Source organism: Lissotriton helveticus, chromosome 10, assembly GCF_964261635.1.
Source record: "Lissotriton helveticus chromosome 10, aLisHel1.1, whole genome shotgun sequence".
NCBI classification, from domain to species: Eukaryota; Metazoa; Chordata; class Amphibia; order Caudata; family Salamandridae; genus Lissotriton; species Lissotriton helveticus.
Genome location: NC_136071.1, coordinates 519,845,285 through 519,869,601, shown reverse-complemented (window position 1 = coordinate 519,869,601; position 24,317 = coordinate 519,845,285). Strand labels below are relative to the sequence as shown.

General features: G+C 44.0%; 1 protein-coding gene across 2 annotated transcripts in view; it reads right to left on the bottom strand.

Annotated features, from left to right (window-relative positions):
* The window catches only part of DNAAF8 (dynein axonemal assembly factor 8), a 1,081,381-nt gene that overhangs the window by 948,898 nt on the left and 108,166 nt on the right, over positions 1-24,317 (bottom strand). Inside the window, exon 3 of one of the 2 annotated variants that reach the window (XM_078663036.1) lies at positions 7,731-7,841. The exons of the other annotated variant lie outside the window; for it this stretch is intronic. Within the exon in view, the coding sequence (XP_078519162.1) occupies positions 7,731-7,841 (111 nt within the window). The remainder of the gene's footprint in view (positions 1-7,730; positions 7,842-24,317) is intronic. 2 annotated transcript variants of the gene reach the window in all.

The window sequence follows — 24,317 nt, the reverse complement described above, 5'->3', positions numbered from 1 at the left end:
GCGGGCTGAACGGAGGCTTCGCCGGGGGGTATATTTTGTAAGTATGCGACTAATGAATCCAGGGCTGTTTCCGTGAAAGGCTTCAAAGGCTAGGCAACCCGTCTTGAAGGATATTCTATGAGCTATCGGGAGCCAGTGAAGTTGTGCCAGGTGAAGTCTAATTGGCGACCACTTAGGCTGTTTGTATATCAATCTGGCTGCCTGGTTCTGAACCATTTGAAGCCTTTTTTGCAAACCAAGAGGAAGGCTAAGATAGATCGATTTGGAGAAATCAAGCCGTGAGAGAATAAGTGCAATCACCACCTGAATTAGAGCAGAATGGGTTAACAGGTGAGCAATTTTCTTATTTTCCGCATTTGATGGACAGTAGAAGAGATCATTGAGCCAACCTGTCCGCGAAGCGAGAGGTCAGCATTGATAGTGACACCCAGGCTTTTCACGGAGGAAGAAGGGGTGAGGGGGGACCAAGTTCGAGCGGCCAAAATTTCGGGCTCCAACTGTTCTTGCTGTTCCCAGGCAGAACCAGTTCTGTTTTGCCAGGGTTCAGTTTCAGATGGTTCATATCCATCCAACGCTGGATATGAAGCATGGTAGATTGAAACTCGCTTACGGCGTTAGGAGAACTCATCCACGCAACCCAACTCATCGACGCAACCCCACTCATCGATGCAACGCCACTCACACACGCAACGCCACTCACACACGCAACGCCACTCACACACGCAACGCCACTCACACACGCAACGCCACTCACACACGCAACGCCACTCACACACGCAACGCCACTCACACACGCAATGCCATTCACACACGCAACGCCACTCACACACGCAACGCCACTCACACACGCAATGCCACTCACACACGCAACTCATCCACGCAACCCCACTCATCCACGCAACCCCACTCACCGACGCAACGCCGCTCACACACGCAACGCCACTCACACACGCAACGCCACTCACACACGCAACGCCACTCACACACGCAACGCCACTCACACATGCAACGCCACTCACACACGCAACGCCACTCACACACGCAACGCCACTCACACACGCAACCCCACTCACACACGCAACGCCACTCACACACGCAACGCCACTCACACACGCAACGCCACTCACCCACGCAACGCCACTCACCCACGCAACGCCACTCACCCACGCAACCCCACTCACCCACGCAACGCCACTCACACAACGCCACTCACACACGCAATGCCACTCACACACGCAACGCCACTCACACACGCAACGCCACTCACACACGCAACTCATCCACGCAACCCCACTCATCCACGCAACCCCACTCATCGACGCCACTCACACACGCAACGCCACTCACACACGCAACGCCACTCACACACGCAACGCCACTCACACACGCAACGCCACTCACACACGCAACGCCACTCACCCACGCAACGCCACTCACCCATGCAACCCCACTCACCCACGCAACGCCACTCACACACGCAACGCCACTCACACACGCAACGCCACTCACACATGCAACGCCACTCACACACGCAACGCCACTCATCATATTGTGCTGCAAAACTAAATACTTATAAGGTCCCACAAGCGAGACCTATTGGCAATGCCAATGCTTGTTCAAATGGGTGGTGAAAAAATATGAGTATGTTGCTGGAGATGTGGGCCGCCGTGCCACCAATGTACTTACCGGGGGAGGGTAAAAACCCATTATTCCGCAACTTTCTTTCCGCATACCATCACTCCGCATACTTTCATTACGAAAGTACCATGACTCCGCAATGCCAATACATTTTATATGCTTTTACCACACATACATTTACAACGAAATTCGTTGTAAATGCATGAATGGTAAAAGCATGTTTTTTTTGTAATGTTTGGATAAGGTAAGTATGGGTACAGGGGTATATGTTTTGGGGTACTGAGGTATATGTTTTGGGGTGTTTGAGTATTTTAAGGGTTCAGATATAGTTTTGGGTTATGGGGTACAGGGGTAGTTTTAGAGTTTAGGGATAGGTATGGGTTTTGGGGTACAGGGGTATTTTTAAGGTTCAGGGCTAGGTTTGGGTGTTGGGGTATAGGGGTATTTTTAGGGTTCAGGGGTAGGTTTGGGTTTTGGGGTACAGGGGTATTTTAAGGGTTCAGGGCTAGGTTTGGGTTTTGGGGTACAGGGGTATTTTTTGGGTTCAGGGCTAGGTTTGGGTTTTGGGGTAGAGGGGTATTTTAGGGTTCAGGGGTAGGTTTTGGTTTTGGGGTACAGGGTTATTTTTAGGGTTCAGAGCAAGGTTTGGGTTTTGGGGTACAGGGGTATTTTTAGGGTTCAGGGGTAGGTTTGGGTTTTGGGGTACAGGGGTATTTTAAGGGTTCAGGGCTAGGTTTGGGTTTTGGGGTACAGGGGTATTTTAGGGTTCAGGGGTTATGTTATGTTAGTGAGAATTTATTAAGCGCGCGTACACCCGAGGGTTTCATGGCGCTGATTACTGAAGTCAGATGCGGTCAGGATACTAGGCGTACGCTTGCTCAAATAGCCATGTCTTCAAAGAATTCCTAAAGCAGAGGAGATCGTCGCAACTTCTCAAAGCTAGAGGAAGGGAGTTCCAAAATCTTGGAGCAAGATGAGAGAAACTACACCCTCCCTGACGTTTCAGTCTGAAAGATGGGGTGTTAAGCAGAAGATGGCGGGCTGAACGGAGGCTTCGCCGGGGGGTATATTTTGTAAGTATGCGACTAATGAATCCAGGGCTGTTTCCGTGAAAGGCTTCAAAGGCTAGGCAACTCGTCTTGAAGGATATTCTATGAGCTATCGGGAGCCAGTGAAGTTGTGCCAGGTGAAGTCTAATTGGCGACCACTTAGGCTGTTTGTATATCAATCTGGCTGCCTGGTTCTGAACCATTTGAAGCCTTTTTTGCAAACCAAGAGGAAGGCTAAGATAGATCGATTTGGAGAAATCAAGCCGTGAGAGAATAAGTGCAATCACCACCTGAATTAGAGCAGAATGGGTTAACAGGTGAGCAATTTTCTTATTTTCCGCATTTGATGGACAGTAGAAGAGATCATTGAGCCAACCTGTCCGCGAAGCGAGAGGTCAGCATTGATAGTGACACCCAGGCTTTTCACGGAGGAAGAAGGGGTGAGGGGGGACCAAGTTCGAGCGGCCAAAATTTCGGGCTCCAACTGTTCTTGCTGTTCCCAGGCAGAACCAGTTCTGTTTTGCCAGGGTTCAGTTTCAGATGGTTCATATCCATCCAACGCTGGATATGAAGCATGGTAGATTGAAACTCGCTTACGGCGTTAGGAGAGCTGAGGGAGAAGATAATCTGAAGATCATCTGCATAATTAAATACAGTGATGTTTCTGTTTTTTTTAGTGAATGAATCAAAGGTCTTATGTAGAGATTGAAAAGCAGTGGGGACAATGAGGAGCCCTGTGGGACTCCGCATGTGGAGGAAAGTTTGGGGGCAGAAAACTCTCCCAGCCTGACCGCCTGAGTGCGGTCGGCGAGGAAGGATGTAATCCATTCCAGAGCGGGGCCCCCCAGGCCGGCTTGCTCGACACGGTTTGACAGGATGGAGTGATCGACCGTGTCGAACGCGGCCGACAAATCCCAGAGTACCAGAGTTTGATGGTCACCCCTGTCAGCATTAGCTCTGAGAGTATCCAGTACCGCCAAAATCTCAGCCTCCGTGGAATGTCCCGGATGGAAGCCGGCTTGGTTAGGTTCAAGGTACTCGGAGCATTCGATGAAATTAGACAGGCAGCTAGCTACATGGGCCTCCAGGATTTTTGCAAGAAAAGGAAGGAGGGAGATAGGGCGGTAGTTCACAGGGTTACTGGGATCTGCCCCTGGCTTTTTTATAAGAGGGACTACTGTGGCGTGCTTAAAGGCCATGGGGACCTTGCCTTGGGAAAGTGACTCATTTAGAAGGGGGAGCACGCACTGAGGTAGGATGGTGAATATCTCTTTAGAAACGTGCGGAGGAGCAACAGTCAGCAGGAGAACCCAACTTGACACGGGTCATGAGTACAGATAAGGGTTTGGTGCATATGGGTTGAAAAGAGTTTAAGACCTTTTGATTTTTGGAGGTGTCTTCCAGCGGTTCCCAGTTGAGAGTGTTGGGGAGACTGCTTTTAATAGCAGAGATTTTGTCAAGAAAGAAATGATTTAAAGAGTTGCAGAGTTCTTGAGTGGGGGTCTGCATCGGGGAGGTTCTGGTGTCATTACATAAGTCATTAACAATTTTAAAAATGTCTTTAGATTTATTGTTAGCGTTGAGTAATTTCGAGGAGAAATAAGCAGATTTAGTGGTTAAGATGACTGTCTTGTAGTCTCTACGGGCATTTACAAAAAGTTTCCTATCATCATTTGAATAGTTTGATCTCCATTTCCTCTCGGCTTTACGCAATTCAAGTTTTTGTAATTTAAGGTCAGTGGAGAACCATTTGTGCGCCTCAAGATGGCGAGCGCAAGAGAATTTAACAATGGGGGCGTGGATGTTACTAGCTGATGATAGCCATTCTGTGACTTTTCCCACCATGATGTTGACATCGCGGCAGAGGGTAGGTGCCGAGTTCTCCAAGGTTTCAATAAACTTAGATTTGTTTAAAGAGTTCCACTTCCTAGTTTCGCCCCGTTCTAAGGGGGGGGGGGGTATTTATCCCGGGTGTTAAGTGGGAAGGGGTAGGTTTGGGGGTACAGTGGTATTTTTAGGGGTCAGGGCTAGGTTTGGGCTGCAGGGGTATTTTTAGGGTTCAGGGGCAGGTTTGGGTTTTGAGGTACAGGGGTATTTATAGGGTTCAGGGGTAGGTTTGGGTTTTGGGGTACAGGGGTATTTTTAGGGTTTAGGGATAGATTTGGGTTTTGGGGTGCAGGGTATATTTATAGGGTTAAGATGGGTTAGTGTTTAAGGGTGTTGGGGTATTTTAAGGAGTAAGGGTGGGTTATGATTATGGGGGCAGGGGTATTTAAAGGGAGCAGGGTGGGATTAGCACACGATATGAGACATGGCATGAAGGGCGGAACGTACCACACGCCCCCAGCGTTTGTCACGCCCCCAGCACACGCCCACAGCACAACGCAGACACGCCCAGAAGGGACTACTTTGCTGGCACGGTTCTTTTACCGATTAAATGTATATGGTGGGCGTCTGCATAGCCTATGTCCTTCTGCTGCAACTGCCCCTTCCAACGCGGTATTGGGTGTTGTGATTGGTGCTGTGGTTCCTGAGATTACCCGCCTCAAAGGTTTGGGCTCTCTCTTTATTATATTAGTATGGATATATAATATATATATATATATATATATATATATATATATATATATATGTTAACAAATAACCAAAGTCAATAGGACACGTTCTCAGGACAAAGGAGAGTAGTCACCAAATCCAGGAAGTGCTGTTTATTTCACAACGCGTTTCGCCATTTTTTGGTGAAACGCGTTGTGAAATAAACAGCACTTCCTGGATTTGGTGACTACTCTCCTTTGTCCAGAGAGCTGGTACTATTGACTTTGGTTATTTGTTAACATTGGAAATACCGGAGTAACTCCGCCGGCGCACACGCCACCTTTCTTGGGTCGTTGGGATCCAGAAGGAGTAATTGTCTTGTTGGATATATATATATATCTGCCTCACCTCCCAACAGACTTTCAAAGGCTGCGCCTGTCACAGAAGCCGACTCGAACTTCATCACCCCACAGCACTCTGCAATTCCCTCGAGGCGCAATATTGGGGCCTTGTGGGTAGTGTAGTTCCACCACACGGGACTGCACATGGTTGATTGGCTGCACATCGTGGGGGCGGAGTATGGTCACTGTTCAAAACAGCGTGACAGGCGGACCATCAACAGCACAAGGAGCAGCTGGAGAGGGGCGCTGAGGAAGGTCAAAAGTACCGAAATGCATCCGCCCGAGACTCTTTTACATTAAAGTGCTCCCTTTAATCTCCCTTCTGGGTCACGTCTCTTTCGTTTGGAGGAGGTGGTGTTATCACATATATATATATATATATATATATATATATATATATATATATATATATATATATATATATATATATGTATATATATTATATATATATATATATATATATATACACATGCATACACACATACTTAGCATCACAAGTTACGTCAATATCTGCTACTTTGTTGTATGATAAGGAGGATGAAATGTTATGCATACACAAATGTTTATAATAACAAATGCGGATCTATTTGAATGCTTTTTCAAAGCATCACTTGAACCTTAGCATTATTACACATAGACAGAATTTTTAAATAATCTGCCATCTTGTTTTTCAGTCGTACATAGCACATTATGCCAGACTGTTCAAGTAACCAGAGCCTTGTTCTGAAGTCAACAAAAAAAGTAATGGATGGAATGCTTGAATTAATCTCAGCCACTGGTAATTTACCTCAGGACCTTCTCACATTATTCCCATTAAAAAAGCTAGTCACCTGGTTGTTATTGTCCGTTGAAGTGTTTGGTTTGATCAAGTGTTCTGCCCTCTGCTTAATGCATTGAGAAAAAATTTATAAAAGTAGTGTGAAAATGCATAGAATTTAGTGTTACGTGCTCCAACTGGTCAAATGGCAGAGCGCCGGCCTGTTGACAATTCAAATTGAGCTCATAATATTTTAGATGGTTTGTTGCTTTTTGTATGGTAGACACAAATTAGACGTCTATGAGATTTCCCAAATGCCTGTTTTCTTTCATGTTACTTTATTCTTGTTTTCTATGTGAGAATATCTTCGTATGTCATTCTGTGGTACATTATTATTATTATTATTATTATTAAGGAAGTTTCTAAAGCGCCTGGTTACGCGCACCGGCGTGTCCCCGCGCTATGGTGAGAGACAATGAGGAGGCCTAACTAGGCCTAACATTATGGTGTTATGTTAGACTGTATTCTCTTTATATGGTGTGCTATAATATTCCATATTATATTCTATATTATTCCACACAATGTGCTTTCTCTTATTCTATACATGTTTATTCTAAACTATTCTATGCTATTTTCTTATGTTATTCAAGATATTTACCTCTACGTTGTGCTTGTCTGTACTATAATATTCCAGTCTTGGTTACTTATATTATTCACAAAAGTCGTTTATGAAAAACAAATCAATAAAGCCAAACAATATGAGACATATCAATTAGATACAAAGTGGCAAAACGAAACAGGATTTTATCATGGGATAGAAACTAGCTTTGGATAATTCTATAAAGCAAAGTGAAAAAAACGCCACAGTAGGACACAAAATAATGTAGATGCTTTTAATAAGAATACATGTAAAAAAATAGCGGGCACAAGGGTAGGGAAAATCGCATTAAACAATGCTACAAATATTTGATATGCTGCTATTATGTAAGCCTAAAAATTCAGCAATACATTTTTATTAGAAACCACAATACCAAGTTCTTTGCTAAAAGATTTAAAGGTGTCCAGCATGAGGGGAAGCATGAAATGCACTATCCTTCACATAGGGAAGCTGGTCCAACACGTAGAGAACTGTAACCAAATAAGCACCAACTTCGCTCTTCAAATACGGGGGAGAGAGAGAAAGCAAGTACCAACACAGGGATACAACACCAGTGAGACAATACAAGAGCAGACACATCATTAGTATTTAGCATATAACTAGACTTTTTCTCATTTCGTAGTAAGGCATGTCTAAGCAGACAAATGTTAAGAGTTGAACTCTTATTTAAAAGTGTAAACAAGAAATGTTACCTGCATATCAGGGTCATCGGATAAGACATCCATTAGTTCCTCTGACATATCAGGGATGAGGTGGGTTGTATCACGCTGGAAGATGAAAAAATCGCCATCTTCACCTTCAGACTATAAAACAAAAACATGAAAAACGTATGAAGAATTCCAATGTTCTGTAAATTGCACAAGGTTCCACTTGATAGCTACTTTTGAGATAAGGTAGTGATTTCTTCTATGTATACCATCCTCTAACAGTGCCAGCTTTGAAAACTGTTAAAACTGCCGTGGCCGAGCTGCTAACACTGAAAGCTCTAAACAAAAAATATATAAGTTCTGATGGGTACTTCTAACCGCAGATTCCTCACTTTTTTTGTTTCCCTGGCATCACACTGGATCTGTAAGTTTTTCAAATAGTCACTTCCATGTAATCATAGGTGGTGTCATCAGGTCCTATGGCAGCTTCTGAAACCATCTGGAAGTGATTGCACAGCGCCATGTGTGGGTGCCACCTGTGGGTGTTTACATCAGAGTTCTTTTCAGCCCCTTCAACGCAGATACAAGCTTTGCTCCCAAACTTTCTGTCAGGTGTTTATCCAAACAGTGCAGTAGGGAAATGATTGCCCAGAAGAGCACAGACACGACTTATGCCTATGATATCTAGGGGCTAATCACAACTTGAAATCCTGAGACAAACTCCCCCTGATGCACTCAAAGACCATGAGAGAGTGGGAGGCAATACTCTACACCACTAAGCCCAAGAAACTAAGCAGGTCATGCTTCAAACAATGCACATGTTCTCGCACTAAGAGCCTAATTATGATGTCGGTCAGAGAGCAAGCCGACTGACTTCTTGTCGGAATCAGTTCCAACTGACTCGCATTCGGCAAGTCCGACCAACCGATTGCAATGCTTCCGAACACCGTTCGCAAAGTCTCACATTGACTTCAATGGGAGCTTGTGTTTCAACCGAGAAAACATGCATCCATTGAAAGAAGGGGTGGTTGCGGAAAACCCTGCACCTTGCAGCAGGCACCCCATGGTGCCTGCCACACTGTGCATGGTTTGAAAGAGGGGTCCCATTCGCATCCCCACAGCCCCCAACTGGAGGCCTCAGGAGAAAGGGGGGGCCCCCAAAGTCAGTTTCCGATAGCCTTTTTGTGTCGGACAGATTGATTTGGAAAGGCTGTCTGAATCCGGCATCGTAATACATCGGTCAGAAATGCGGTCCGTAGAACTGTATGATTCGGCTTCAACCGACTTGGAGTTTCCGAATGCTGGTCGGAACTGATTCAGACTGACCGAAAGGTTTGCTTTCCGATCAAGTACATTGTAATCAGTCGGTCAGAAATAATTCTGACAGAGTTGGAAACATAAGTTCCGACATGGTTTCGGCAAATCCGACTTCAGTTCGGAGCCTTTCCAACCAACATAGTAATGAGGCAGTAAGTCATGGGCCTAGCATCCACTCCAGGACCCGGTCCTGCTTCAATTCACTGTCCAAGTAAGTTGAAGATTAAACCTCAACATAAAAGTAAGAAATTCAATCGGAACTGGTCTCCATCCCATCACTCCCGATCCAGGGAGTAGTTGATCAGTTGGCACTTGAACAACACTCCTCCCCCTAACTTACCCACTCCAAGCCTATCCCAAGGCTGGTATTGATGCGCCTATGTTCACTGGGCTGTTGTTGAACCAGCTGCCAATAGAGGTCTTCGGGTAGGGCATGCTGCAACTTTTCTGGACAAAGTGGGTTCCCTTGGGAGCACCATGGGGCTCATAGAAGCACAGGGGTCCCCATCAGACTTCTGTAGGTGGGCCTTGCTCTTGCGCAGACTGACCCAGTCAAGCCTACGCCTGGCCCAATATTAGTAGCATCTAACATCTCCAGACCCGTGTCAAAGGACTCATCCAAGTGAAAGCTGATCTTTAAACAGTATATATATATATATATATATTCACTGAAAAAACCATAGGTTATAGACCATATATAGTTAGGAATTAGCATTTAAAAAACCTTATTTTACTCACACAAAACCATTGAAATTCCATATATAGTTAGTTGCACTAACTATATATCGCGCACCCGCAATCCACTGCTGATGATGTCACATATTACATCATTCATGACATGGTCAGTGACATCACTGATGACATCACTGATGACATCTCAAATGACATCACTGATGACATGACTGATAACAACATCCAGTGATTTTTTGTTTCTGTAAAGTTTAAATATTTCTTACATATTGAAGAATGAGTGGATGTGTAAGTGTCTGGACGAAGGATTTAGTAGGTGCATGACTGACTGTATGACTGAGTGATTAAATGTGTCTCACTGAGTGCATGGGTTAGTGACTAAACTGTCTTAATTTGTGCATCATTATGTCTGTTGTTCTGTAAACTGCTGCATGTGTTGATCAGTAGCTATATGAGTAACTATATGGGTTATTGATTGATTGCCCAAGTATTTGTATGAGAGACTGAGTGTGTGTGTGTGGCTGGCTGGGAGGTGTGTGACTCTGTGCAGATCAATGTGTACTTGTATCAATGATTGTATAAGAAGGTAAGTATGTGTTAGTATATGTTTGAAAATGTAAGGTGCTCTATGTTTAACTGTATAGACAAGAAAATGGAAGTGTCATTGATTCTTTACAGGACTGACTAGGTGTGTGAGTAACTCCATGGATGAGTGGCAGACTGTGAGTGTCTGTATAGGTGTATGAGTGCATATGATAGTGTTGTAAAGATGAGTGATTGTATGTATGAATGATTGTATGGGTGAATGAGTGAAGGTGTGTGTAGACGTAGGAATCAGTGAGTGCGTATGTAGTAACTAGTATTGGTGTGTCAATGGTTTCAAAAATTATACTCTGTATTTAACACTGGGTGAAACAGAGGTTATGTTAAAATGTGAGGAGATGCATTGTATTGTCACATGAATGATATCATCAGTGATGTGGTCATTGATGTCAAATGAGATGTCATCAGTGATGTCATCAGTGATGTCATTTGAGATGTCATCAGTGATGTCATCAGTGATGTCACTGACCATGTCATGAATGATGTAATATGTGACATCATCAGCAGTGGATTGCGGGTGCGCGATATATAGTTAGTGCAACTAACTATATATGGAATTTCAATGGTTTTGTGTGAGTAAAATAAGGTTTTTTAAATGCTAATTCCTAACTATATATGGTCTATAACCTATGGTTTTTTCAGTGAATTTTCAAGGTTTTGTAAATGCTAATTCCTAACTATATATGGTCTATAACCTATGGTTTTTTCAGTGAATTTCAATGGCTTTTTAATAGCAAATATCATAAGCTGTCGAATGTCAAGTACGTGGTAAGTGAAAACATTTTCGTGTTTATGCACACTGATCTGCTTTGAATGGTGCCCCCCCCCCTCATTTCTATTAGGAGTACTCTCTCTTTGCACATAGTGAAGGGTAGTTAACGCAGGCCTTTGCCCCCGTTGTAATACGTCGTGCCTGCTTCTCTCTCCATTTGATTGATTGTTATCCAAGTATTTACTGTTTTAGAATTGGTTCTCTTTGGTTCATTCTCTATTTACAAACAAACACAGAGTCGCAATACTCTGTTTAGTCTTTGCAGATAACGAAAAATCGTGTAAAAAAAAAAGAAAAGGAATCGAGCAAAATCAGTAGGCCACTAATGGGATCTCTTTTTGACCTCGCTAAAATAGAAACATTAGGAACAACCCCTCATGACAAATACAAAACTAGTGAGATGAACTGAACTCCACACAATGATGGCTGCAAAACAGCTCGGCTCCGCCACCCACCCCGCCCAAAATAACGATAAAGAGCGGCTGCCATGATTGGTTGCGGAATGGCCACGACGGAGCTACGAAATGGTGCTGCTCTCATGCTAACCCCAGCTTCAGTCTGAAACATCCAGAAACACTGTAGACTACCAATTCGATCAGTTCCGGTAGCGCCCCAATGTAACCCGGTAGAGAAGAACTAGCCCTCCCCTCTTTGACTGATGGTTCTTGTTGCCTGTCCCTTCTGTTGTCATTTAACAGAACTATTTAGCCTGCTGAAAGGGGTTGTTCCGACCGCTGGTTGGTGGAGACATTTTGACTATATTCTGGACCTGCGTTGTCGCGTAATGCGTCATATGACGCGCCGCGTTAGCGCATCCGGAAGTCATCCGGGGCGCGCAGCGCGTAACGTAAGCATAACAAGTCATGTGACTTGTTAATAAAACTTTTCATTGGTTCATTTTACTTTTCTTATTCTAATGATGAAAGGCTTGGTCATATGACCTAAAAATTACGCTTTTTATTACTTCCGAACATTATTTTTTCTTAAATATATGTTATAATGTTCCAGGCTAATGTACTTTCCCGGAAAATTTACAACTGTCCTGCAAGTAAAATATATTCTTTTTTCGAGAAAAAGAGCGTTTCTTCGTCCCATGACGGAGCCGTTGAGCAAAAGAGGGTCGACCTGCTGTCTTAGTCGCCGATACGCCTGAATATGAGATTCTTATCGATCACTTTATGTTGCAGGAGTAGAAAACACAACAGCCCTTGACCATTTATCTTTACTGCGTTCCTTCGTATTATACCTTTTACCCTTCATGTAATTGGTCTGCTTTATTTCACTTGCCTTTTAATGATTCTAAAACAGTGACTATTATTAAAAACTTTACCAATGTATATACTACTACCATGTTTTCTTTTAAAAACCTTTATTGTGAAAATTTCATTATACAAATACGAGCCTATAACCACGTGGGCCGGCCACGGAGCAAACTGTAATCGTATATGATGAGTAGACATTTACACTGTAGAGGAACGTAACGGGCGGGCCATTAGGTTGCAAGAACTAAGGTGTCTAACAGTTACGGAATCGGTGGACGTACATTTTATAATTAAAATACGACAGGGCCAGTTACAATAAAATTATCTAGATATACATTTGCGGGCAAGTACCATGGGTGACGTTAATTTGAACTTTCAATAGTACAGTAATCAATAACACATCAGAACTTAATATCAATAGGGATGTCGAAATATTCAATCAATTCTCGTCCCCGCCCGCCATGTGCTTCAAAACTGCATACGTATCTCGTGATTTCAAGGTTCTGCAACCAGTACACAACAAGGAGTTACGAGTCCCATTTATTCCGGCGCCATTTTGGGCGAGGACGGGCAGGTCCAGGATATAGTCAAAATGTCTCTACCAACCATCGACTATGATGATGTTCATATGCTGTATTTATTAGAGTAACACTCATCTGTCCACATGAAATTAATTTGCCACAATCTAAACATGTCATTTTAATCTTTCCAAAGTTCTTCTAAATATTTGGGACCGTTTCCCTTGCCTCTGATGCTGTCAGTGCCACTTCTTTGATGAATGTACTAGCAGGTCAGGGGTTCTCCTCCAAATCTCTCTTTTATGCAGCACTATAATTAATTGGTGCCACCTCTCCATATGACGATGCATGGTATAGTTACCATAACTATATTTTTTTTCGGTTCCTCTGGAGAGTTCATCGTGGCAGATGAAGCGTGTAACGTACCGGGCATTTACCTTTTTTTGCATGTACAGGAAAGGAAAAAAAAATCGAGCGTCCTAGTTCTAAGGTGTCCCAGGGCCATTTTAGTGGACCAGGCCCAAATCCAAAGAACAGGCCGCCATTTTGAGAGTCCTGTTGCAGCCGCCTGTCGCTGTAGCATCAAGAGCAGCCGAAACTCAGCTGAATGGCAACTGAAACGGTAAAGGGGCGCCCCACTACAGCAGACGAGCCTCCACCTAGGAAGGCCCGTTCACGCCGCCCCCCCCCCCCCCTTCGGGCACCCCACGCCGTTATTCGGAGCAGTATTGTAGGATGGCCACACCAGTGCGGCAACTTGCTAGACATCACCTCGGTAGTAACCGAATCTCAGCGCCTTGTGGTGTCTTCTATTCAGAAAACATTGTTGTGCTGCCTTCGACCTATTCGCCGCAAGTGCGCACGCAACTCAGCTGCATAGCTTGCTAGACACCACCTCGGTGCTAACCGAATCTCAGCGCCTTGTGGTCTCTTCTATTCCAAAAATATTGTTGCGCTGCCTTTGGCCCCATTCGCACATCGGTCCGCTACTGCCGCCATCTCACAGGCCAACGGGGCGCCCCACGTCGACTTTCAGCATTGTAGGATGGCCACACCAGTGCACCTTACTAGACACCACCTCGGTGCCATCCGGATCTTGGAATCTCAGCGCCTTGTGGTGTCTTCTAGTCAGAAAATATTGTTGCGCTGCCTTTGGCCCCATTCGCACATCGGTCCGCTACTGACACCATCTCACAGGCCAACAGGGCGCCCCACGCCGACTTTTACCATTGTAGGATGGCCACACCAGTGCCACAACTTGCTAGACACCACCTCGGTGCCATCCGGATCTTGGCATCTCAGCGCCTTGTGGTGTCTTCTATTCAGAAAATATTCTTGCGCTACCTTTGCCCCATTCACACATCGGTCCGCTACTGACGCCATCTCACAGGCTAATGGGGCGCCCCACGCCGAGTTTCAGCATTGTAGGATGACCACACCAGTACAGCAACTTGCTAGACATCACCTCGGTGCCATCCGGATCTCGGCGCCCCACTGCAGATGAAGTTCCTCTCAACTATGAAACCACCACGGTGACATCCGGATCTTGGCGCCTTGTGCTGGTTCCGGCCTATTCACACATCGGTCCGCTACTGACGCCATCTCACAGGCTAATGGGGCGCCCCACGCCGAGTTTCAGCATTGTAGGATGACCACACCAGTACAGCAACTTGCTAGACATCACCTCGGTGCCATCCGGATCTTGGCATCTCAACGCCTAGTGGTATCTTCCATACAGAAAATATTGTTGCGCTGCCTTTGGCCACATTCGCACATCGGTCCGCTACTGACGCCATCTCACAGACCAACGGGGCGCCCCACGCCGACTTTTACCATTGTAGGATGGCCACACCAGTACCACAACTTGCTAGACACCACCTCGGTGCCATCCGAATCTTGGCATCTCAGCGCCTTGTGGTGTCTTCTAGTCAGAAAATATTGTTGCGCTGCCTTTGGCCCCATTCGCACATCGGTCCGCTACTGACGCCATCTCACAGGCCAACGGGGCGCCCCACGCCAACTTTCAACATTGTAGGATGGCCACACCAGTGCGGCAACTTACTAGACACCACCTCGGTGCCATCCGGATCTTGGCGCGTTGTGCTGCCTTCGGCCTATTCGCACATCGGTCCGCTACTGACGCAAACTCACAGGCCAACGGGGCGCCCCACGCCGACTTTCAGCATTGTAGGATGGCCACACCAGTGCTGCAACTTGCTGGACACCACCTCGGTGCCATCCGGATCTTGGCGCGTTGTGTTGCCTTCGGCCTATTCGCACATCGGTCCGCTACTGACGCCGCCTCACGTGCCAACGTATTTTCTCCGCATTTTATACCCTATGCCGCATAACAGGTCATGTGACTTGTTTATAAAACATTTCATTGGTTCATTTTACTTTTGGTTTCCTAATGATGGAAGGCTTGATCATATGACCTAAAAACAACACTTTTCATTGGATGAAAACTTTTTTTTTTTTCCCAAACGATGAAAGCCCCACCTTGTTTCTGGATGTTTCAGACTGAAGCTGGCGTCAGCATGAGAGCACCACCATCTCGTAGCTCCGTCGTGGTCATTCCGCGAGCAATCATGGCAGCCGCTCCCCACCAGAAGCCTACAGGAGTCGGGGGCCCCCAAAACTTTTGATGAATCCTCAAGGCGGAGGGGACGCTTTCGAGAATGGGGTCCAAGACCTAGCAGACAAGCGTCCGATTTCCAAGGTGTCCCAGGGCCATTTCAGTGGACCAGGCCCAAAAAGGAAACAGCCTGCCGCCATTTTGAGAGTCCTGTGACAGCCGCCTATCGCTGCACCGCAAGAGTGGGCGCAACTCAGCTGAATTGCGGCTTTTGACACAGTGGACCAAAAGCGGACGGAATGGCAACTGAAACGGTAAAGGGGCGCCCCACTACAACAGACGAGACTCCACCTGGAGAGGCCCGTTCACGCCGCCTCCCCCGGGGCGCCCCACGCCGTTATTCGGAGCAGCATTGTAGGATACCAAAACCAGTGCGGCAACTTACTGGACATCACCTTGGTGCCATCGTTCTGCTGCCTTGGAACTATTCGCACAACAGTTTGCTACTGATGAACCACCCCCCGCGACGCCCCACGCCAGAAATCTGGACGTTGTGCTGCGTTGGGACTATTCGCACAGCCGACCGCTACTTCGTTGTTTTTCCCTAAAAATGTTTATATGTTATTACTGTTTTTGTTTTCTTGTATATATTTATAAGTTATTAAAGTTTTATAATCTTACTACTTTGTTGGAGTGCTATATATTTTTAATGTGACACATAATTGTAAAAACTTTGATGTACAAAGAGTCATCCCTGGAATCTTCCGCTTCAGGCTCGGTCCCCTCCCCAATCACAATACAGGATGGTTTTCAGATAATAGGAACGCGTCTGCTGTGACGGATCTCATCGAGTGTGGGCCTTGGTCTACTATAACTCCTTTGAAGAGGGGTGATTCTTTACAGCTGGGGCCATAAACTACATCTGCAGGGCTAGCTGATACCCTAGGACCGGCCTGGACAATCAGACACAGAGGAAAAGGAGTGTCAGAGGGTGCGGTAGTGAATAGGGCGAAAGGGAGGTGTCGGGCGGGCACAGGGTGTGATTCTCAGGGAAGAGCAGCGCAGATGGGGAGAGGTTTATTGCCCATGCATAAGACAGAGAGCGGGGGTGACCACTGCCTGGGGGAGATGCTTGCGAGGGTGGGGAGCCATGCTAAGGATCGACAGCGTGCACAGAGTGGGTCTGGTCAAGGCATCTAAAATGACTGCCGTGCACGACAAAAGTGTGGCATTTGAAAAAAGGCAAGATGGCGCAGACAATGTTTTTCAACACTTCCTGATTTCCTTCGAATCGAACGTTAACAGACGTTGGGGCATATTAGCAAAGCTAAGCGATATTTATCCCTAACGATGCTTAGCAACGATTTTTTTACCGCTAAGCATCGTCAGAAATTATCGCAGATAAACCTTGCTATTATCAAGGTTTATCGCAAATACGATAAAAAACGACCGCAATGCATTAATATCGCTGAAAACTCAGCGATATTCATGCATTACCGAGCTAATGCTCTTAGCCATGTTATCCACCTCCCATTGGATAACATGGCTAAGAACTGCTCAGGGCAGGTGCTAGCTTTTGGAGATATTCGCGCTTATCGCGAATATTTCCAAAAGTTGATAATAGGAGATAGCGATGTTAGCGACTGTTTCCAGTCGCTAACATCTTGGCATGCCCACTTTGCATGTCATTAGTGATAAATATCACTCACATGCAAAGTGGGGCCCAAGATGGTCGCTATCTCCTACTAGCCGTCGCTAACTGGTGTTAGCAACAGCTAGGTAATACAGATATAATTTTATCTCCGCGAAGCGGAGCGCTGTTACAGATATATATCTTGTTTTTGAACGTTAATTTCTCAAAATCCACTGAAGCACATATATTGAGACCTAGCAAAGGCACATCGAGCTACCAGTCCCTACAATTTTGCCAAGTTTCGTGCAAATCCATTCAGCCGTTCGATTATTATTATTATTTTTTTTTTTGCCCCGCGGGGCCCTTTTAAAACCTCCACATCAAACCTAAGAGGTCAAGGAGGATCTACTATGCCCCCTTATGGTCATTTGCCCCTTCGCTTTGGCCTCCTCTTGTCTCTCGATCCTACCGAGAGACAAGATGGCGGCCGCTACGGACTGTTTGCAATGTTTACAGACGCCGGAGAACCAATCAGCTTCGCAAACCTCCGTTACGCGAAGCGGAGCGCTGTTACAGATATATATCTTTTTTTGAACGTTAATTTCTCAAAATCCACTGGAGCACATATATTGAGACCTAGCAAAGGCACATCGGGCTACCAGTCCCTAATATTTTACCAAGTTTCGTGCAAATCCATTCAGCCGTTCGATTATTATTATTATTTATTTTTTTTGCCCCGCGGGGCCCTTTTAAAACCTCCACATCACACCTAGGGGGTCAGCGAGGATCTACTATGCCCCCTTATGGTCATTTGCCCCTTCGCTTTGGCCTCCTCTTGTCTCTCGATCCTACCGAGAGACAAGATGGCGGCCGCTACGGACTGTTTGGAATGTTCACAGACGCCGGAGAACCAATCAGCTTCGCTTCACAAAGCTCCGTACCGCGAAAAGTCCGCGAACCGGAGCGCTGCCCGGTCCGCTGTTACAGATATATATCTTTTTTTGAACGTTAATTTCTCAAAATCCACTGGAGCACATATATTGAGACCTAGCAAAGGCACATCGGGCTACCAGTCCCTACAATTTTGCCAAGTTTCGTGCAAATCCATTCAGCCGTTCGGGCTAAAAGTGAGGCCAACCGCCCTATGGAAAACTCAATGTTAAAAACACGTTTTGGGACCCCCCTTTTTTCTCGGCCCCCCCTTGACGAACCCCCCCCAAATTTTCAAGGGCTGCTCAGAAACAAAATGTGCCATTTTCCTGAAAATTTCAGCCAATTCCGTCCACAAACGCCAAAGTTATTAGACATAGAATTTTCAAAAATCCCATAGAGAAAAAATCCTAACTATATATACCTACTGGCGACCGCCAGTAGGTAATATATATATATATATATATGTATATATATATATATATATAAAAAATTCGCTGCTCGCGCAGTAGAGATCCAGCATCTGTGAGGTAAATTTATACTTGCTTCTTTATTTTCAAAGTAACGCAACATCTACACGTTTCGACAGCTGCCTGCTGGCTTGTTCACATATACATTTATATACACACATATACAAACACACACACAAACATATCTATATCTATATATATATATATATATATATATATATATATATATATATATATATATATATATATATATATATTTCCAAAAGACTTCAAACAATTTTGAAGATAACAGGACACCCAAAGTTCAGATATTCCAAGATTTATTTGGCAGATGAAAAAATCACGACGCGTTTCGCCATTACGGCTTGATCACGCTCATCTCGTGGTAGTCACGGCCATTTTTTTATATACATACCACACCCTAGTGCATAGATTCTAACATGGGGAAGTGGAAGACATCTTTAAATGGATTATACATAACAGCAACAATCAGTTATTAGCGCTAGACTGATAATCTTAGTCATTACAATACATTTAGCGTAACGTTAAACGCGCAATACAAAAATATTCATGTAATATCACAGCGTAACGTAATTTCATCTCATTATATACGTTTGTCAAATTAAAGCCTATGTGAAATCTCTAACGACCATAATATTAGTGCAAGCTTGTTACATTGATCCAAACTGCGATATATTCCTCAATTGCAATGTCAATATACAGCGCGATAGAACTTAGGCGAAAACAGCCTCCTCATTGGCTGTCCATCAACCTAACGCGCCATTGGTTGTATGTTGGTATGGCAATATGCTGTAAGCTAAATAAGTCCATAGCGATCGTTCAATCATAGATGAACAATAGCTAGCCAAACTTATATATACATTGCAATATATGATCATGCCGATATTGTTGGCGCCACAGTTCATGATAAAAGAAATATAGTCTGCCCTAGTGGGCTGCACTCTTGAATCCAATAGAACAATGTTTTCGAAGTTCTACCCAAGTGGGCAAATAAATTCATTGACAAGATAGTGCACAAAATAAATTCCTTGCGATATAATCCGCTTCCTTCTGCTACCCCATGTTGTGAGAAATCTAAAAATAATAAAATAAAACATTAAAACCAAGGAAACTGCAGATATAATAATCAATCCAATATCATAAAGTTCTTTCATTCATATAAATGTATGGATAGTTCTTCACTCATGTTAAATCCTTTAGGAGTTAAACATTCGAAGTCTACAATATATTTAGACTCAAGCTTCCTGAGGGACAGTTCACGGTTGCCTCCCCGGATTCCCAAATCTACACAGTCAATCACAACTAGCTGCACCAGTTTTTCATCCTGCATATGTTCTGCAAAAAAATGTCTCGCTATAGGATATTGTTTGTTGTTGTTGTGTATGGCACGTAGGTGCTCCAGCACTCTTTTTTTAGCCTCATGTTTTGTGCTCCCTACGTACCATTTTTTACATGGACAGATTAGTACATATACACTGTAGGGTGTATTGCAAGTCAGATGTTTGCGTATTGTGAACTCCTTCTTAGTAGTTGGAACAATGAGTGTTTTGCAATCATGGCTAAATTTACAAGCCTTGCATCTACGACAACATTTGAAGCCTATTTCTTGGTTATTTGAACCAGATGATGATGTCACATAGTTTTGACTCAACTCGTCTCTTAGTGACCTCCCCTTCCGAAATGTTATTTGTGGATTGTCACTCAGGTACTTCTTAAGGTGTAAGTCAGTATGCAAAACGTGCCAATGTTTACTGAAGATCTTCCGCACATCACGTGCCTGTCCTGAGAAAGTGGTTATGAATCTGACCAGATTGGTATCTTCTGTTTCAATTCTGGGATTCAATAATTCCTCTCTATCTTTCAGGGCAACCCTCTCTTTTGCAGTATTAATCATATTCTGACTATACCCCCTATTGCGAAATCTTTGACACATTGTCTTTTCTTCATCAATATAGGCTCCCTGAGTACTACAATTCCGCTTCGCGCGAAGTAATTCACCATAAGGTATACTATATACCAAATTGCGGGGATGGCAACTATTAGCATATAAAATGCTATTACCCGCAGTTTTTTTGCGAAATAGTTTGGTGATAAGTTGTTTGTTACTAACTTCCACAGTTACATCAAGGAATTCTAGCCTTTTATCACTGATATGTTCAGTGAATGTGAGATTTAAGTGATTGATGTTCAATTTGTCAATGAATAGTCTAACAGACGCTTCATCCCCATTCCAAATGAAAAAAATATCATCTATGTAACGCAGCCACAGGGCAACGTTGTCAAATTCTGCCATCTCACTGACAACCTGCTCCTCCCACCAGCCCATGAATAAATTTGCGTAGCTGGGGGCGAAGCAGGTTCCCATGGCCGTGCCCTGTGACTGTCGATACAAGATGTTGTCAAAGAAAAAAAAATTGTTTCTGAGACAGAAATCAATCATAGATGAAATCATTTTAGAATGTTGCAGGTATGAGACAGAACGTGTTCTAAAGAAATGTTCTATAGCCTTTAAGCCTTGCTCGTGTAAGATGCTGGTATATAAACTTGTCACATCTAGTGTGACAAGAGTATATTGATCTTCCCAGTGTATTCCATTGATGGCTGTTAGAAAGTGGGTGGTGTCTTTAATGTATGACGGAAGAGCGACCACGAAAGGTCTTAAATAGTGGTCAATATATTTGGAAGTATGTTCCAGTAATGATCCAATCGAAGATACGATTGGACGTCCTGTTGGTACTAGGGGATTCTTGTGTAATTTGGGTAGTAGGTACAGAATAGGGATTCTGGGATGCGCACAATATAGATATTGAAACTCTTCAGGCTCAAGCAATCCCACATCCCTCCACTCCAACAACAAGTCCCTAAACATTAGATTGGATTTCAATAGCTCTTCATGGTTGGTTTTACAATAACAATTCACATCATTGAGTTGTCGTAACCCCTCATTAAGGTATTGGATCTTATTTAACACCACAACATTCCCACCTTTGTCACTTTGTCTAATAACAATGTTGGTATCGTTTTTCAAGTCATCCATGGCTATCAGTTGATCATTCGTTAAGTTTTTCTTTCTACCTGGCACTTTCTGATAGCGCAGTTTAGTAAGATCTTTCAACATGCCTTTTTCAAACACATCTATTGCATCACATTGGATTAGGGGAAGAAAAACTGATTTTGGTTTGAATTTTGTTCCTGGATTAATCCCCAAATCAGTCCCCCACGTGTCCCAGTCAGAGGTATTGTGGACATTGTCCGGATCAGAACTCATCACATGCAATAGTTCCATATCATTAGTGTCAAAATTACTGACAGTCGATGACATACTTACAGGCTCGCTGATCTTGGGTTTAGTTGCAAACCATTTCTTCAATTTAAGTTTCCTTGAAAATAAAAATAAATCGATGCGAGTTTCTGCAAAATTCATATTCATGGATGGACAGAAAGATAAACCAAAGGCCAAAACGTCTTCTTCTACCTTGCTAAGTGCTCTGTTCGATAAATTGACAACTGTCATGTTTAATTCTGTTTGCGGCTCCGTGTTGCCATTCCCATTGGAGCACTGTTGCCTCTTGCACCTCCTCTTTTTGGCTTGTTTGTTGCGGTGGTTCCTCCTCTGTTTCCCCGTCCTCGACCCCTTTGTGGTCCCACATCCTGGAACATTTCTGTCCGATTTTTGCTGATCATTTGGAACTGTAATAAAAAATTCGGATTCTTTGTGATTTCAGCAGTGACATCCTGATTGGTTCCTGGATTCGAGGTATCGGAGACATTTCCGTCTGAAATATCACTTTCTGTCACGTCTTGTCTGCAGGTTGGTGCTGGCTTAATCATGGCCAATCCTGTGTTTTTATCAAATAAGTGATCATATTTCTTTTGAAAAGTGAGGGTACGTCCCGCTTGATAATCTTTGTAATCCCTAATGAATTTACGTTGTTTTTTAGCGGTGATCTCATTTTCCAGTTTGTCCATCCTCAACAATAATTTTTTGATATAATCCTCTAGTTCATCCTTAGTCATCAGTGCACTAATTTCCAGCGTTAGTTGTTCAATCTCCAACAGAAGTTTTGCTCTGTCTTTTATGGCATATTTCACCAAAATGCACATCATCACCATTGAGCAGGCTGCTGAGTTGTCTGTCCACTCCTGCAACATTTCTGCATCAGGGTTTTCATATGTCGGGACGGTGAAAACTCTTAATCCCCGTGGTACTCTCTTGACCTCAATGTATCTTTGTAGGGATTCTGCTTCCCACCATTTGGAAAGTTCTTGTTTGTATAGCCTTTCCAACTTATTTAATTTGGATTGCAGATTCAACTCAGTTCCTATGCTGGAAGCTATGGGTGTTTCATCAGTTAAATTGTCAGTGTTCGTGAAGAACAATTTATCTGCAGTTTTCTTTCGACAAGCATCTAGCTCACCTACCATGTTAGAATCACTTCTTAGCTGAACTTTGTGCACGTACTGCCTTGTTGAGACAGTGTTTCCGCGTAGTGCTCCCTGCTCCTGAATTACTTCGAATGCCACTAGTCCTCTGTCGGGCAACACCCGGTAATCCGGAATTCCAAACAGTGCCACCGAAGTGCGTAGTTCGTACCTTCCCTTTCCCGGTATGCCCGAATGGAGCCAGTCAGCAAAACGACCATAGAACAGAATACGCACGGAGTGTGTCCTCGTATAGATCCGAGGTCCGATGATTAAACAATGTTACTCGGCGTGTGATGTAAGCAAACACCTAATTCCGGCGTTTCTGAAATTCAAGAGGTCAGCCAACTCCTTTTCGAAAAATGCACGTTCCACTACTGCTGGTGAAGGAGTCAGGCTGTCACGGGCGGTCCTGCTACAGCTACCAGCCAGCTCGTAATTATTTCCAAAAGACTTCAAACAATTTTGAAGATAACAGGACACCCAAAGTTCAGATATTCCAAGATTTATTTGGCAGATGAAAAAATCACGACGCGTTTCGCCATTACGGCTTGATCACGCTCATCTCGTGGTAGTCACGGCCATTTTTTTATATACATACCACACCCTAGTGCATAGATTCTAACATGGGGAAGTGGAAGACATCTTTAAATGGATTATACATAACAGCAACAATCAGTTATTAGCGCTAGACTGATAATCTTAGTCATTACAATACATTTAGCGTAACGTTGAACGCGCAATACAAAAATATTCATGTAATATGACAGCGTAACGTAATTTCATCTCATTATATACGTTTGTCAAATTAAAGCCTATGTGAAATCTCTAACGACCATAATATTAGTGCAAGCTTGTTACATTGATCCAAACTGCGATATATTCCTCAATTGCAATGTCAATATACAGTGCGATAGAACTTAGGCGAAAACAGCCTCCTCATTGGCTGTCCATCAACCTAACGCGCCATTGGTTGTATGTTGGTATGGCTTCGAAAACATTGTTCTATTGGATTCAAGAGTGCAGCCCACTAGGGCAGACTATATTTCTTTTATCATGAACTGTGGCGCCAACAATATCGGCATGATCATATATTGCAATGTATATATAAGTTTGGCTAGCTATTGTTCATCTATGATTGAACGATCGCTATGGACTTATTTAGCTTACAGCATATTGCCATACCAACATACAACCAATGGCGCGTTAGGTTGATGGACAGCCAATGAGGAGGCTGTTTTCGCCTAAGTTCTATCGCGCTGTATATTGACATTGCAATTGAGGAATATATCGCAGTTTGGATCAATGTAACAAGCTTGCACTAATATTATGGTCGTTAGAGATTTCACATAGGCTTTAATTTGACAAACGTATATAATGAGATGAAATTACGTTACGCTGTCATATTACATGAATATT